Source organism: Arachis hypogaea, chromosome 4, assembly GCF_003086295.3.
Source record: "Arachis hypogaea cultivar Tifrunner chromosome 4, arahy.Tifrunner.gnm2.J5K5, whole genome shotgun sequence".
In the NCBI taxonomy this organism is placed as follows: domain Eukaryota; kingdom Viridiplantae; phylum Streptophyta; class Magnoliopsida; order Fabales; family Fabaceae; genus Arachis; species Arachis hypogaea.
The window spans coordinates 43,294,274-43,310,377 of NC_092039.1; the positions used below are offsets into that span (position 1 = coordinate 43,294,274).

General features: G+C 43.9%; 1 protein-coding gene across 1 annotated transcript; it reads left to right on the top strand.

The window, feature by feature from the left end:
* The first annotated feature begins 12,966 nt into the window (after nt 1–12,966).
* LOC112794845 (uncharacterized) lies at nt 12,967–15,026 on the top strand. The gene is made up of 5 exons (XM_025836820.1): nt 12,967–13,390; nt 13,454–13,484; nt 13,566–13,590; nt 13,700–14,291; nt 14,455–15,026. The coding sequence occupies exons 1-5, from the start codon at nt 12,967–12,969 to the stop codon at nt 15,024–15,026; spliced, it is 1,644 nt and encodes a 547-aa protein (XP_025692605.1).
* The last annotated feature ends 1,078 nt before the right edge of the window (nt 15,027–16,104 follow it).

The window sequence follows — 16,104 nt, forward strand, 5'->3', positions numbered from 1 at the left end:
GTATGGTCTTTTGGCAAATGATTTTTTGCGTTTTGCCGAGCATAAATTAATGCGCCTTGGTGGGGTACTTTCTAGGATTTGTTTTATCATGAGGAAGAAGAAAAGAAAATAGAGAAATTTGATTAGTATTTAAAAAAGAAAGAATATTTACAGAGTGTTTACCCTTTGACTAGGTTGGGTGTCTTACTTAACCGGGTGTCTCATTAAAAAACCCTTGTAGGGAAAAAGAGTACACCTCGGGTTAAGTTTTTCTAGCTGTAGTACCGCCTTAGATTACAGGCGTGCCAGGCCCTGGGCAGCTCATTGCCTTCTAGGTCGGATACTTTGTAGTAGCCTGTCCCTAAGACTTCTGTTACCTTGTAGGGTCCTTTCCAATTTGCAGCTAGCTTTCCTTCTCCCGACTTTTGTGTTCCGATGTCATTTCGGATTAGAATCAGGTCGTGAATGGAGAAGCTTCGCTTTATTACTTTCTGATTGTATCTGAGGGCCGTTCGCCGTTTTAAGGCTTCTTCTCGGATTCGGGCTCTTTCTCGGACCTCGGGGAGGAGGTCGAGTTCTTCCCTTTGTGCCTGTGGGTTGCCTCCTTCGTTGTAGAAGATGACTCTGGGCGACCCTTCATCTATTTCGATAGGAATCATTGCCTCCATCCCGTAAGCTAGTCGGAATGGGGATTCTCCCGTTGTAGAGTGTGGGGTTGTCCGATATGCCCATAGTACCTGGGGGAGTTCCTCGGCCCATGCCCCTTTGGCCTCTTGGAGTCTTCGTTTTAGCCCGGCCAAGATGACTTTATTTGCAGCCTCTGCTTGTCCATTGGCTTGTGGGTGCTCGACTGATGTGAATTGCTGTTTGATTTTTAGTTCGGCCACCAAGTTCTGGAAACTTGTGTCCGTGAACTGTGTTCCATTGTCTGTTGTGATGGAGTAGGGGACTCCGAACCTTATGACAATGTTTTTGTATAGGAACTTGCGGCTTTTCTGAGCCGTAATGGTGGCTAAGGGTTCAGCTTCGATCCACTTTGTGAAGTAGTCGACCCCTACTATGAGGTATTTGACTTGCCCTGGTCCTTGTGGGAACGGGCCGAGTAGGTCGAGTCCCCATTTTGCGAAGGGCCATGGTGCGGTGATGCTGATAAGGTCTTCGGGTGGTGCCTTGTGAAAATTGGCGTGTTTTTGGCAGGGGGGCAAATTTTCACAAACTCCGTTGCGTCTCTTTGCAAGGTCGGCCAGTAGAACCCGGCTCTGACTACTTTCTTGGATAGTGCCCGAGCTCCGAGATGGTTCCCACACATGCCTCCGTGGACTTCTTCGAGGACGCTTTTTGTTTCTGAGGTTGGGACGCACCTAAGGAGGGGGTTTGAGAATCCTCTTCTGTATAATACGCCGTGAATTAGTGTATAATTCTGGGCGTCTTTCGTGAGTCTTTTAGCTTCCTTTCTTTCGGCGGGGAGAGTTCCCGACTTCAGGTAGTTGAGTATGGGGGTCATCCACCCTTGCTGTTGGTTGGATATATTTAGCGTTTCTTCCTCTCTTAGCACGGAGGGAGATTGTAAGGTTTCTTGGAGGAGACTTCTGTTGTTGCCTCCGGGCTTGGTGCTGGCGAGCTTTGAGAGGGCGTCTGCCCGGGCGTTTTGTCCCCGAGGTATGTGCTGGATTTGTATTTCTGAAAAGTGGCGCAATTGTGCCTGTGTTTGGTCCAGGTATTTTTTCATAGTTGGGTCTTTGGCCTGGTAGCTTCCATTTACTTGTGACGTGACGACCTGGGAGTCACTGAAGATTGTGATTTTCTGGGCTCCGACTTCTTCGGCTAGCTTTAGACCTGCTAGTAGGGCCTCGTATTCGGCTTGGTTGTTCGAAGCCCTGAACTCGAATTTTAGGGATAGTTCTATCCGCGTTCCTTGGTCGCTTTCGAGTATAACACCGGCTCCGCTTCCTGTTTTGTTTGAGGACCCGTCGACATACAGGTTCCATGAGAGTGGGGTTCCAGGGGTCTCAGTGTATTCTGCGATGAAGTCGGCTAGATACTGAGATTTTATGGCAGTCCGGGCTTCATAGTGGAGGTCGAACTCGGATAGTTCCACCGCCCATTGTAGGATCCGTCCTGCCAGGTCTGTTTTTTGTAGGATGTGTCTCATGGGTTGGTTTGTCCGGACTTTGATGGTGTGGGCTTGAAAGTAGGGACGGAGCCTCCGAGCTGTGAACACTAGGGCGTAGGCGAATTTTTCTATTTTCTGATAGTTTAATTCGGCCCCTTGTAGTGCCTTGCTTACAAAGTATATGGGGTGTTGTCCTTGGTCATTTTCTCGTATTAATGCTGAAGCGACTGCTCGATGTCCGACCGAGAGGTATAGTACGAGCTCTTCCCCTTTTAAAGGTCGGGTTAGGATTGGTGGCTGCCCGAGGAATTCCTTGAACTCTTGAAAGGCTTTTTCGCACTCCGGGGTCCTCGAGAAGGGTTTCCCTTTCTTTAGGAGTGAGTAGAGAGGTAGTGATTTTATCGCTGATCCTGCCAAGAATCTTGATAGGGCGGCCAGCCTTCCATTCAGTTGTTGTACTTCTTTGACACACGTTGGGCTCTTCATATTGAGTATCGCTTGGCATTTGTCTGGATTCGCTTCGATGCCCCTTTGAGTCAGCATGAAGCCTAGGAACTTTCCGGCTTCTGCGGCGAAGGTGCACTTCGTCGGGTTAAGTCTCATGTTGTGTTTTCTGAGGGTGCTGAAGACACTGGCGAGGTCAGTCAGCAAGTTTCTGTCTTCTTGTGTCTTTACCAGCATGTCGTCGACGTACACCTCCAGTTGTAGTTCGATGTGCTCTGAGAACACTTTGTTCATTAGCCTCTGGTAGGTTGCCCCTGCGTTCTTCAGCCCGAAGGGCATTACTACGTAGCAGCAGTTTGCCCTTGGGGTTATGAACGAGGTCTTTTCTTGGTCGGGTCCGTACATCGGGATTTGATTGTATCCCGAGTATGCGTCCATGAAGGAGAGATATCTATAGCCTGAGGCTGCGTCTACTAGGGCGTCGATGTTTGGTAGTGGATATGGGTCTTTGGGGCAGGCTTTGTTGAGATCCGTGTAGTCGACGCACATCCTCCATTTTCCGTTGGGCTTTTTTACCAGGACCACGTTTGCGAGCCATAGGGGGTATTTTACTTCCCGAATGAACCCTGCATCTAGTAGTGCTTGTACCTGTTCTTCTATTGCTTGCATGCGTTCGGGTCCGAGCTTCCTGCGTCTTTGTTGGACAGGTCGGGATCCCGGGTACACTGATAGCTTATGGCACATCAGGTCGGGGCTTATGCCTGGCATGTCGGAGGCTTTCCAGGCGAAGAGGTCGGAGTTTTCTTTTAGGAGGGTTATGAGTTCCTCTTTTAGGCTTGCTTCGAGGTTTGCTCCTATGTTTGTTACTTTTTCAGATGTGTTCCCGATCTGGACTCTCTCGGTTTCTCCCTCTGGTTGTGGCCGAAGATCTTCTCGGGCTTGAACTCGTCCGAGTTCTATTGTGTTGATCTCTTTTCCTTTTAGGCTCAGGCTTTCGTTGTAACATCGCCGTGCTAGTTTTTGGTCGCCTTTTAGGGTGGCGATTCCTTTTGCGGTAGGGAACTTCATACAGAGGTGTGGGGTCGAGACTATAGCTGCCAGTATATTTAGGGTTGGTCGCCCGATGAGGGCGTTGTATGCTGAAGTGACGTCGACTATAATGTAGTCGATGCTTAACGTTTTAGATTGCTCGCCTCTTCCAAAGGTAGTGTGTAGCGAGACGTATCCTAAGGGATGGATTGGGGTATCCCCTAGCCCAAATAGGTCGGTGGGATAGGCCTTTAGTTCTTTTTCTTCGAGTCTGAGCTTGTCGAAGGCTGTTTTGAACAGGATATCTGCTGAGCTTCCCTGGTCGATCAGGGTTCGATGTAAGTTGGCGTTTGCTAGGATAATGGTGATTACCATTGGATCGTCGTGCCCGGGTATTATCCCTTGAGCGTCTTCTCGGGTAAATGAGATAGGAGGTAACTCGGGTAGGGGACTGTCTTCTCAGACATGATAGACTTCTTTGAGGTGTCTTTTTCGCGAGGATCTGGATGTTCCTCCGCCTGCAAAACCTCCATTTATCATGTGAACGTGCCTCTCAGGGGTTCGCGGGATTTGTTCGGCCCGATCTTCGTTATCTCCCCGCCTTCTCTTCTTGGTCTCTTCTCCTTTCTCTGCTATGTATCTGTCGAGTTTTCCTTCTCTGGCTAGCTTTTCTATAACATTTTTTAGGTCAAAGCAGTCGTTAGTAGAATGACCGTAGAGCTTGTGGTATTCACAGTATTCGGACCGATCTCTCCCCGCTCTCTTGTGTTTTAGAGGTCGGGGCGGTGGGATTTTTTCGGTGTGGCATACTTCTCTGTAGACGTCTACTAGGGAAATTCGGAGGGGAGTGTAGCTATGGTACTTCCGTGGCTTGTCCGAGTTGGATTCTTCTTTCTTTTTCTGTTCCCGATCTCGATCTCGGAGCGGGTAGGTTGATTCCTTCCTAGAAGAGTCTCTTAGCTGGGAGGTTTCCTCCATGTTGATATATTTTTCTGCCCGTTCCTGCACCTCGTATAGGGAGGTCGGGTATCGTTTGGATAGGGATTGGCTAAACGGTCCCTCCTTTAGGCCGTTTGCTAGTCCCATGATGGCTGCTTCAGTGGGCAAGTGTTGTATGTCCAGGCAGGCTTTGTTGAATCGCTCCATGTATTCTCGGAGAGTTTCTTGGTTGCTTTGTTTGATCCCGAGTAGACTAGGGGCATGTTTTGCCTTGTCCTTTTGAATGGAGAACCTTGTTAGGAATTTTTTGGTTAGGTCTTCGAAGCTGGTGATTGATCTTGGTGGCAGGTTGTCGAACCACTTCATGGCTGACTTGGTGAGAGTGGTGGGGAAGGCTTTGCACCGAATCGCGTCGGAGGCGTCGACTAGGTACATTCTGCTTCTGAAGTTGCTGAGGTGGTGACTTGGATCGGTGGTGCCGTCGTAGAGATCCATATCGGGTGGTTTAAAGTTTCGCGGTACCTTCTCCTTCATGATCTCTTGCGTGAAGGGATCATGGTTGCCTTCGGGGGTGGGGCCGCGATCTGTCCGATCTTTCAGGTTGGCCTCTATTTTCCGCAGTTTTTCTTCTAATTCTCTGCGCTTGCGAGCCTCCCTTCTTAGATCTTGTTCAGTTTCTTTTTGCTTCTTTATGTCCTCTTCGAGTTGTTTCAGTCGGTTTTGTTGTGCCCGGACTGCTTCTAGAATTTCCGAGCTCTTTTCTTTTTCGGGATTTTGTGGGTCTTTGTTTGGGAGTGATGTCTTTGGGCGATTCTGTTTGTTTCCTCCTGGAGTGCGTGGTGATAGAGGGCTGTCCGGTCGTTCTCCGGTGTCAACTTCCTCCTCTTGTTTTGATGCAGCGTGGTCATTGTTGAGAGGGTCGTCTGCCATGGTAGAGGGATGACTTCCAGGTCCCCGGCAACGGCGCCAATGTTCCGAGGGTTACCTGAAACTGTAGGTCGATCTCGGATGAGATCTTCTGTGTTGGTCGGAGCCGACGTGTCTGGCATGTGTACGGCGGCCGGAGCTGGTGTGTCCGACTTGTTGGACTTGGTGGTGGTGCTGATCCTTCGTCGCCGGAGGGTGGGGGGTACCTGCAAGGGACTCCGATGCTTAAGTTAGCAAGGGTATTGAGCAGGTATTGAGTAGAATCAGAGTATGAGTTATACCTGGGTGCTCCAGTGTATTTATAGTAGTTGGCCGTGATCTTCCCTGGATAAGATATTCTTATCTTATCTTATCTTTTGGGAGTTTTATCTCTATCTTTGTGGAACCGCCTTTCCTAGGCCTTTTCGGCCTTTAGGTTTTGGGCCGCGTTTCCTTTTGATGGGCCTTTTTAGCTTTATAGTCCGAGGTCCGACCTCAGGCGTGGGCCTTGGGACGAGGTCGGACCTTTCATGGATTTCGCCGAGTTTGGAGGAGCCCGGTCAGGGTATGAACACATAGTAAGATAATTCTTTGGATTCGGGTTCACACTTTGGTCATGGTTCTTGGTGATCCATGCATTGGCATAGAACTCTTGAACCATCAAGATTCCGACTTGTTGAATGGGGTTGGTAAGAACTTCCCAACCTCTTCTTCGGATCTCATGTCGGATCTCCGGATATTCACCCTTTTTGAGTGAAAAAGGGACCTCGGGGATCACCTTCTTCAAGGCCACAACTTCATAGAAATGGTCTTGATGCACCCTTGAGATGAATCTCTCCATCTCCCATGACTCGGAGGTGGAAGCCTTTGCCTTCCCTTTCCTCTTTCTAGAGGTTTCTCCGGCCTTGGATGCCATAAATGGTTATGGAAAAACAAAAAGCAATGCTTTTGCCACACCAAACTTAAAATGTTTGCTCGTCCTCGAGCAAAAGAAGAAAGAATAGAGTAGAAGAAGAAGAAAAGAGGGGAAAGGGAATGGCTTAATTTTCGGCCAAGAAGGGGAGAAGTGGTGTTTAAGGTGTGTGAAAATGAAGGAGTGAAGGAGGGTTTATATAGGAGAGGGGGAAGGGTAGGGTTCGGCCATTTGAGGGTGGGTTTGGGTGGGAAAGTGGTTTGAATTTGAATGGTGAGGTAGGTGGGGTTTTATGAAGGATGAAGGTGAGTGGTGAAGAAGAGAGAGAGTGGTAGGGTAGGTGGGGATCCTGTGGGGTCCACAGATCCTGAGGTGTCAAGGAAAAGTCATCCCTGCACCAAATGGCATTCAAAATCACGTTTTGTGCCATTTCTGGCGTTAAACGCCGGGCTGGTGCCCATTTCTGGCGTTTAACGCCAGCATCTTGCCATTTTCTGGCGTTTAACGCCAGTCTGGTGCCCCTTTCTGGCGTTAAACGCCCAGAATGGTGCCAGACTGGGCGTTAAACGCCCACCAGCTAACCTCACTGGCGTTTAAACGCCAGTGGGTGCATCCTCCAGGGTGTGCTGTTTTTCTTCCTGTTTTTCATTCTGTTTTTGCTTTTTTCATGGATTTTGTGACTTCTTATGATCATCAACCTACAAAAGACATAAAATAACAAAAGAAAATAGTTAATTATAAAACATTGGGTTGCCTCCCAACAAGTGCTTCTTTAATGTCATTAGCTTGACAGAGGACTCTCATGGAGCCTCAGAAATGCTCAGAACCGTGTTGGAACCTCCCAACACCAAACTTAGAGTTTGAATGTGGGGGTTCAACACCAAACTTAGAGTTTGGTTGTGGCCTCCCAACACCAAACTTAGAGTTTGACTGTGGGGGCTCTGTTTGGCTCTGTTTTGAGAGAAGCTCTTCATGCTTCCTCTCCATGATGACAGAGGGATACCCTTGGGCCTTAAACACCAAGGATTCTTCATTCACTTGAATGATCAACTCTCCTCTATCAACATCAATCACAGCCTTTGCTGTGGCTAGGAAGGGTCTGCCAAGGATGATGGATTCAACCATGCACTTCCCAGTCTCTAGGACTATGAAATCAGTAGGGATGTAATGGTCTTCAACCTTTACCAGAACATCCTCTACAAGTCCATAGGCTTGTTTTCTTGAGTTGTCTGCCATCTCTAGTGAGATTTTTGCAGCTTGCACCTCAAAGATCCCTAATTTCTCCATTACAGAGAGGGGCATGAGGTTTACACTTGATCCTAAGTCACACAAGGCCTTCTTGAAGGTCATGGTGCCTATGGTACAAGGTATAGAAAACTTCCCAGGATCCTGCCTTTTTTGAGGCAGTTTCTGCCTAGACAAGTCATTCAATTCCTTGGTGAGCAAAGGGGATTCATCCTCCCAAGTCTCATTTCCAAATAACTTGTCATTCAGCTTCATGATTGCTCCAAGGCATTTGGCATCTTGCTCTTCAGTGACATACTCATCCTCTTCAGAGGAAGAATACTCATCAGAGCTCATGAATGGCAGAAGTAAGTCCAATGGAATCTCTATGGTCTCAGTTTGAGCCTCAGATTCCCATGGTTCCTTATTGGAGGCCAGTGGACGTCTAGTGAGGTCTTCCTCAGTGGCGTTCACTGCCTCTTCTTCCTCCCAGAATTCGGCCATGGTGATGGCCTTGCACTCTCCTTTTGGATTTTCTTCAGTATTGCTTGGGAGATTACTAGGAGGGAGTTCAGTAATTTTCTTGCTCAGCTGACCCACTTGTCCTTCCAAATTTCTGATGGAGGACCTTGTTTCAGTCATGAAACTTTGAGTGATTTTGATTAGATCAGAGACCATGGTAGCTAAGTCAGAGGTATTCTGCTTAGAGCTCTCTGTCTGTTGCTGAGAAGATGATGGAAAAGGTTTGCTATTGCTAAACCTGTTTCTTCCACCATTATTGTTATTGAAACCTTGTTGAGGTCTCTGTTGATCCTTCCATGAAAGATTTGGATAATTCCTCCATGAAGGATTGTAGGTGTTTCCATAGGGTTCTCCCATGTAATTCACCTCTTCCATTGAAGGGTTCTCAGGATCATAAGCTTCTTCCTCAGATGAAGCTTCCTTAGTACTGCTTGGTGCATTTTGCATTCCAGACAGACTTTGAGAAATCATATTGACTTGTTGAGTCAATATTTTGTTCTGAGCCAGTATGGCATTCAGAGTGTCAATCTCAAGAACTCCTTTCTTCTGACTAGTCCCATTGTTCACAGGAATTCGTTCAGAAGTGTACATGAATTGGTTATTTGCAACCATTTCAATCAGTTCTTGAGCCTCAGTAGGCGTCTTCTTCAGATGAAGAGATCCTCCAGAAGAGCTATCCAAGGACATCTTGGACAGTTCAGAGAGACCATCATAGAAAATACCTATGATGCTCCATTCAGAAAACATGTCAGAAGGACACTTTCTGATTAATTGTTTATATCTTTCCCAAGCTTCATAGAGGGATTCTCCTTCCTTCTGTCTGAAGGTTTGGACTTCCACTCTAAGCTTACTCAATTTTTGAGGTGGAAAGAACTTTGCCAAGAAGGCATTGACTAGCTTTTCCCAAGAGTCCAGGCTTTCTTTAGGTTGAGAGTCCAACCATGTTCTAGCTCTGTCTCTTACAGCAAAAGGGAATAGCATAAGTCTGTAGACCTCAGGGTCAACCCCATTAGTCTTAACAGTGTCACAGATTTGCAAGAATTCAGCTAAAAACTGATGAGGATCTTCCAATGGAAGTCCATGGAACTTGCAATTCTGTTGCATTAGAGAAACTAATTGAGGCTTAAGCTCAAAGTTGTTTGCTCCAATGGCAGGGATAGAGATGCTTCTCCCATAGAAGTCGGGAGTAGGTGCAGTAAAGTCACCCAGCACCTTCCTTGCATTGTTGGCATTGTTGTTGTTTTCGGCTGCCATGAGTTCTTCTCCCTTGAAGAATGCGGTCAGGTCCTCTAAAGAGAGTTGTGCTTTGGCTTCTCTTAGCTTTCTCTTCAAGGTCCTTTCAGGTTCAGGATCAGCTTCAACAAGAATGCCTTTGTCTTTGCTCCTGCTCATATGAAAGAGAAGGGAACAAGAAAATGTGGAATCCTCTATGTCACAGTATAGAGATTCCTTTAGGTGTCAGAGGAAAAGAAGAGTAGAAGACAGAAGTAGAAAATTCGAACTTATCAAAGGAGATGGAGTTTGAATTTTGCATTAAGGAATAGTGTTAGTCCATAAATAGAAGGATGTGAGAAGGAGGGAAGTAATTTTCGAAAATTAAGTGAAAAATTTTGAAAACATTTTTGAAAAACATTACTTAATTTTCGAAAATGAAAATGGAAAAGAAATCAAGTGATTTTTGAAAAAGATTTTGAAATTAGAAGTCAAAAAGATTTGATTGAAAACTATTTTGAAAAAGATGTGGTTAAGAAGATATGATTGATTTAAAAAAATGTGATTGAGAAGATATGATTTGAAAAACATTTTAAAAAGATTTGATTTTAAAAGTTAATGACTTGCCTAACAAGAAAAGATATGATTCAAACATTAAACCTTTCTCAACGGAAAAGGTAACATACTTGAAATGTTGAATCAAATCATTAATTGATAGTAAGTATCTTTAAAAATAGAAAGAAATTGATTTTGAAAAAGATTTGATTGGAAAATTGATTTGAAAAAGATTTGATTTTGAAAGGATTTTGAAAACTAAAAAAAATTTGATTTGAAAACAAAATCTTCCCCTCTAGCCATCCTGGCGTTAAACGCCCAGAATGGTATCCATTCTGGCGTTTAACGCCCAAACTACTACCCTTTTGGGCGTTAAACGCCCAGCCAGGCACCATGGCTGGCGTTTAAACGCCAGTCTGTCTTCTTCACTGGGCATTTTGAACGCCCAACTTTTTCTGTGCAATTCCTCTGCTGTATGTTCTGAATCTTCAATTCTCTGTATTATTGACTTGAAAAGACACAAATTACAAATATTTTTGGATTTTTAATAATAAGGAAAAATCAAAATGCAACAAGAATCAAATAACAATGCATGCAAGACACCAAACTTAGCAGTTTGTATATTACTGACATTAACAAAATGAAAATGCAAATGAGACACACAAAACACTCAAGTCAATAGAATTCAAAGATCAGAGCAAGTAAATCATCAAGAACATCTTGAAGATCACTAAGACATATGAATGAATGCATGCAATTGACACCAAACTTAAGATGAGACACTAGACTCAAACAAGAAATATTTTTTTGATTTTATGATTTTTTTCAATTTTTTTTTTGTGTTTTTCGAAAATTAAGTGGAAAAAGGTATCAAAATTCTTAATGAGAATTCCAGGAATCAGTGCAATGCTAGTCTAAGACTCCGGTCCAGGAATTAGACATGGCTTCACAGCCAGCCAAGCTTTCAAAGAAAGCTTCGGTCCAAAACACTAGACATGGCCAAAGGCCAGCCAAGCCTTAGCAGATCACTGCTCCAAAAGCAAGATTGATAAGAAATCAACAAGCTCTTGTGATGATAAGTTGAAACCTCGGTCCAATGAAATTAGACATGGCTTCTCAGCCAGCCAGATTTCAACAAATCATCATGAAACTCTAGAATTCATCTTCAAGAATTTCGAAAAAAATAAATACCTAATCTAAGCAACAAGATGAACCGTCAGTTGTCCAAACTTGAACAATCCCTGGCAATAACGCCAAAAACTTGGTGTTGTTGCCGGATCTTGGCACTGATGTTACCAAAAGCTTGCTCAAAACTAGAACAATCCCCGGCAACGGCGCCAAAAACTTGGTGCGCGAAATTGTGAACAATACTTTTTCACAACTCTCATAATCCCCGGTCATGAACCCCAAAAACTTGGTAGCTCAATACCATGGCATTACACAACTTCGCACAACTAACCAGCAAGTGCACTGGGTCGTCCAAGTAATAAACCTTACGCGAGTAAGGGTCGATCCCACGGAGATTGTTAGTATTGAAGCAAGCTATGGTCATCTTGTAAATCTTAGTCAGGCAAACTCAAATAGTAATGGTGATGAACGAAAATAACACAAAAGTAAAGATAGAGATACTTATGTAATTCATTGGTAGGAACTTCAGATAAGCGCATGAAGATGCCTTCCCTTCCGTCTCTCTGCTTTCCTACTGTCTTCATCCAATCCTTCTTACTCCTTTCCATGGCAAGCTTAAGCAAGGGTTTCACCGTTGTCAGTGGCTACCTCCCATCCTCTCAGTGAAAGCGATTGCATATGCTCTGTCACAGCATAGCGGAATTCATCTGTCGGTTCTCAATCAGGCCGAAATAGAATCCAGTGATTCTTTTGCGTCTGTCACTAACGCCCCGCCCTCAGGAGTTTGAAGCACATCACAGTCATTCAGTCATTGAATCCTACTCAGAACACCACAGACAAGGTTAGACCTTCCGGATTCTCTTGAATGCCGCCATCAGTTCTCGCCTATACCACGAAGACTCTGATCTCACGGAATGGTTGGCTCGTTTGTCAGACGAGCACTCGGTTGTCAGGCGATCAACCATGCATCGTGCAATCAGGAATCCAAGAGATATTCACTAGAGCCTTGATCGCTTGTAGAACAAGAGTGGTTGTCAGTCACCTTGTTCTTGGGTGAGAATGATGATGAGTGTCACGGATCATCACATTCATCAAGTTGAAGAACAAGTGATATCTTAGAACAAGAACAAGCGGAATTGAATGGAAGAACAATAGTAATTGCATTAATACTCGAGGTACAGCAGAGCTCCACACCTTAATCTATGGTGTGTAGAAACTCCACCGTTGAAAATACATAAGCATAAGGTCTAGGCATGGCCGAATGGCCAGCCTCCCAATGATCTAAGAACTAGATGTCCAAAGATGATCAAAGGATCTAAAACAATCCAAAGATCTAAAGATCGAAAGATTTTAAAATACAATAGTAAAAGGTCCTACTTATAGAAAACTAGTAGCCTAGGGTGTACAGAAATGAGTAAATGACATAAAAATCCACTTCCGGGCCCACTTGGTGTGTGCTTGGGCTGAGCAATGAAGCATTTTCGTGTAGAGACTCTTCTTGGAGTTAAACGCCAGCTTTTATGCCAGTTTGGGCGTTTAACTCCCATTTGGGTGCCAGTTCCGGCGTTTAACGCTGGAATTTCTGAGGCTGATTTGCCACGCCGGTTTGGGCCATCAAATCTTGGGCAAAGTATGGACTATCATATATTGCTGGAAAGCCCAGGATGTCTACTTTCCAACGCCGTTGAGAGCGCGCCAATTGGGCTTCTGTAGCTCCAGAAAATCCACTTCGAGTGCAGGGAGGTCAGAATCCAACAGCATCTGCAGTCCTTTTTAGTCTCTGAATCAGATTTTTGCTCAGGTCCCTCAATTTCAGCCAGAAAATACCTGAAATCACAGAAAAACACACAAACTCCTAGTAAAGTCCAGAAAAGTGAATTTTAACTAAAAACTAATAAAAATATACTAAAAACTAACTAGATCATACTAAAAACATACTAAAAACAATGCCAAAAAGCATACAAATTATCCGCTCATCAACGAGCCTTGGCTGATGCAAGAAATGTTGTATACGAGGATTAAAAAGGCACAGTATGCCTTGTTAAGGGATTATGCTGAAACGCTGCTAAAGACCAATCCGGGATCCACTGTAAAGATTGGGGTTACTCCATTGCCTGACGGACAAGTAATGTTTGATAAAATATACATCTGCTTGAGTGGTTGCAAGAACGGGTTTAAAGCTGGGTGTAGACCTTTAATCGGCCTCGATGGAGCATTTCTAAAGACGCAGATTGGTGGACAGATATTATCAGCTGTCGCACAAGATGCAAATCACCACATTTATGTGGTTGCTTGGGCTATAGTCAACATTGAAAACAAGGAGAACTGGAAATGGTTTTTAGAGTTACTCCACGATGATTTAGGAGATTATAAGGCTAATGGGTGGTGTTTCATATCTGATATGCAGAAGTTAGACAGTTTATATTGTAACTAAAATGTATATCTGTTTATTGTTTAAACTATTTGATTCTATGTTTTATTTGGTATAGACAATTGTAACTTGCTGATTTCACTTGTTATGTACATTATGTTATTTGTTTAGTTATTTAGGTTGTCTGAATATTTAGGGTCTTTGGTTATTTAAGTAGTTTGATTATTTAGGTGGTTTGCTGATTTAGTCAGATTGGTAATTGATTATTTAGGGTGGTTGGTTATTGATTAATTAGGGTGATTTGTTATTGATGTTTGGTTATTTTGGTTTCTTGGTGTCTGATATATCTTTCCATCAATTGCAGGGGTTGATTTCGGCTGTGGAGGAGGTCATGCCACAGGTCCACTATCGTTTCTGTGTTTGGCACCTGTGGCGAAACTTCAACAAACAGTGGAAGGATCTTGAGTTACGGAGACTCCTTTGGGATGCTGCAAGGTCAACCACTTTCCAAGATTTTATAGGCAACATGGACAAGATCAAAAGAGTCAGTGAGGAAGCATGGACATACCTTAACAAGTGGCCTAGGCATTCATGGATGAAGTCTCAATTTAGCCATAGGCCAAAGCTGGATAATATATGCAACAACGCATGTGAGGTCTTCAACGCCAGGATCAAAGAGGCTAGGAGCAAGCCAATCATCACACTGCTTGAAGAGGTAAGGATGTTCGTTATGAGGTCCATTGCAAAGAACAAGATAAAGTTGAACAACCACGTTGGAAAACTTCCTCCAGTTATTCAGAGCCGGTTAGAAAAGGTAAGGAAAGAGTCAAAGATGTGGGTTCCTATATGGACTGGGGATGAAGCCTATGAGAAGTTTGAGATCCATGGACAACCAACAAACATGGTTGTTGATCTAGGCAAAAGACTTTGCACCTGCCAGTTCTGGATGTTAACAGGTAATTTTTGTTACATTTACATGATATTTATTTTCATTCTATTTATTTTCATTTGGTTTATCATCAGATTCATTTTAGGGTGTTTTTACCTGAACTATTAATTGACATGGTCTGGAATTGACATGGTCTGGAATTGAATTGCCTTTTATTTGGTGTGCTGTAGGCATTTCCTGTGTTCATGCATGTGCTGCTCTTGCACGGGTGAACAAGAGACCAGAGGATTTCTGTCACCCCTTGGTCACAATGGATTCATACAGGAAGACCTATGAACATTACATCAATCCTCTCCCGGGTCAATCCATGTGGGAAAAATCAGCATATAGTCAGCCCCAGGCTCCAAATATCAAACGGAAACCAGGAAAGCTCACAACCAAAAGAAGAAAGGACGCTGATGAGGGTACTAGTCTAAACAAGAAAGCTAAGCAGACTGTTACCCTAAAGAGACAGCCCAAGCCATTCACATGCACATATTGTTGTGTAAAGGGCCACACCAAGAGGGGATGCAAACAGAAGAGAGCTGATGAGCTTGCTGCTGCTCTTGCGACTGCAGCAGCTGCTGTGGCAGCTTCCAAGGCCAAAGCTACTCATACTGGGAGTACACCTGCAACTGAATCAAGCAACACTACCAATCCGGCACCTCCAGCAGCTGACATTTCACCACCAGTGTCTGCATCGCAAGCTGAAGAGGTTGAATTGTCCCAACCAAGCTATGGTGGAACACAAGATGAGGTATAAAAGATCCCAAAATATTTGTTGTTTACTTCCTAAATTTAACTCCCTTTTTCACACTAACTCATACAACTTATTACACTTTACGCAGGCACCACCACACCAACAACAAGGCCACCTAAATTGCCAACCAAACGGAGGACCTCACCACAACCAGTAACTACTTCTGTCGATCCCATGCAAGGAGCAAGTGCAGCCACATCTTCAAGGTTGGCAAGGTTCATGAAGTTTGTTCCAACATCACAGTTCAAGGCACCAAGGAAGAAAAACCATTGATTTTGGATGTTCTAGCAGCTGATTTAACAAAATACATGGGATTTGGGCATTGATTGATATTTTGGATTTTTTGTTATTTTGGATTTAACAATATACATGGAATTTATTATTTTGGCTAGACTGTATGGTTTATTTTGGTTTTCTGGTAGTAGATAGTTTAACAGAGTTTATCCTCAAAGGTAGCTGTTTCAGTATGTTTATCTTTATGTCATCAACTGTAACTGTGTTACATTGATTATTGTCTTGTTTATAATCTACAACTACTATTATCAACTTCCTCTTCTGTTTATTTAGTTTAGATTCTATTTGGTTTATATCTATCTACAAATAACACACCAATAAGCTAAACAATTTCAATCCATTCATTAACAGCTTTCAAGCACAGTTCTTACATTTTTACCATCACAACTAAAACAAGTTCTTAAATCTTTACCATCACAACTAAAACAACAACGAACATAGAAAAAAACAGCAATCCTAACATCTGCATCATATATTTCTGAGTCTTTAACTCAGCCTCCAAATTGCCAATCCTCAAAGCAAGACTGACGCTCACTTCTTCATTGTTGTATGCAGCAGTATCTTCCAAATATCCTTTATCATCTTCTACAATGTCTGCCCATCGAAAGAACCCACACCATCTTCTTCCACTACTGTGAACATGAAATTTAACAGTCACCATCAAAATAGCCAACAATAAATCTTCAGAAAACACTCACGTTGAAATTTGGGCATCCAAAGAAGGGCTTATTTGGGTGGGTTTCCGTTCCAAACCATCGGAGCACAGGTCGTTGCCCACACCCACACC

Bases quoted from the DNA above. Each gene is read 5' to 3' on its own strand.
- LOC112794845 (XM_025836820.1), top strand. From the start codon at position 12,967: ATGTTGTATACGAGGATTAAAAAGGCACAGTATGCCTTGTTAAGGGAT. The intron at 13,391-13,453 runs GTAACTAAAATG...TATTTGGTATAG, and splicing joins GAAGTTAGACAGTTTATATT to ACAATTGTAACTTGCTGATT. The intron at 14,292-14,454 runs GTAATTTTTGTT...GGTGTGCTGTAG, and splicing joins CCAGTTCTGGATGTTAACAG to GCATTTCCTGTGTTCATGCA.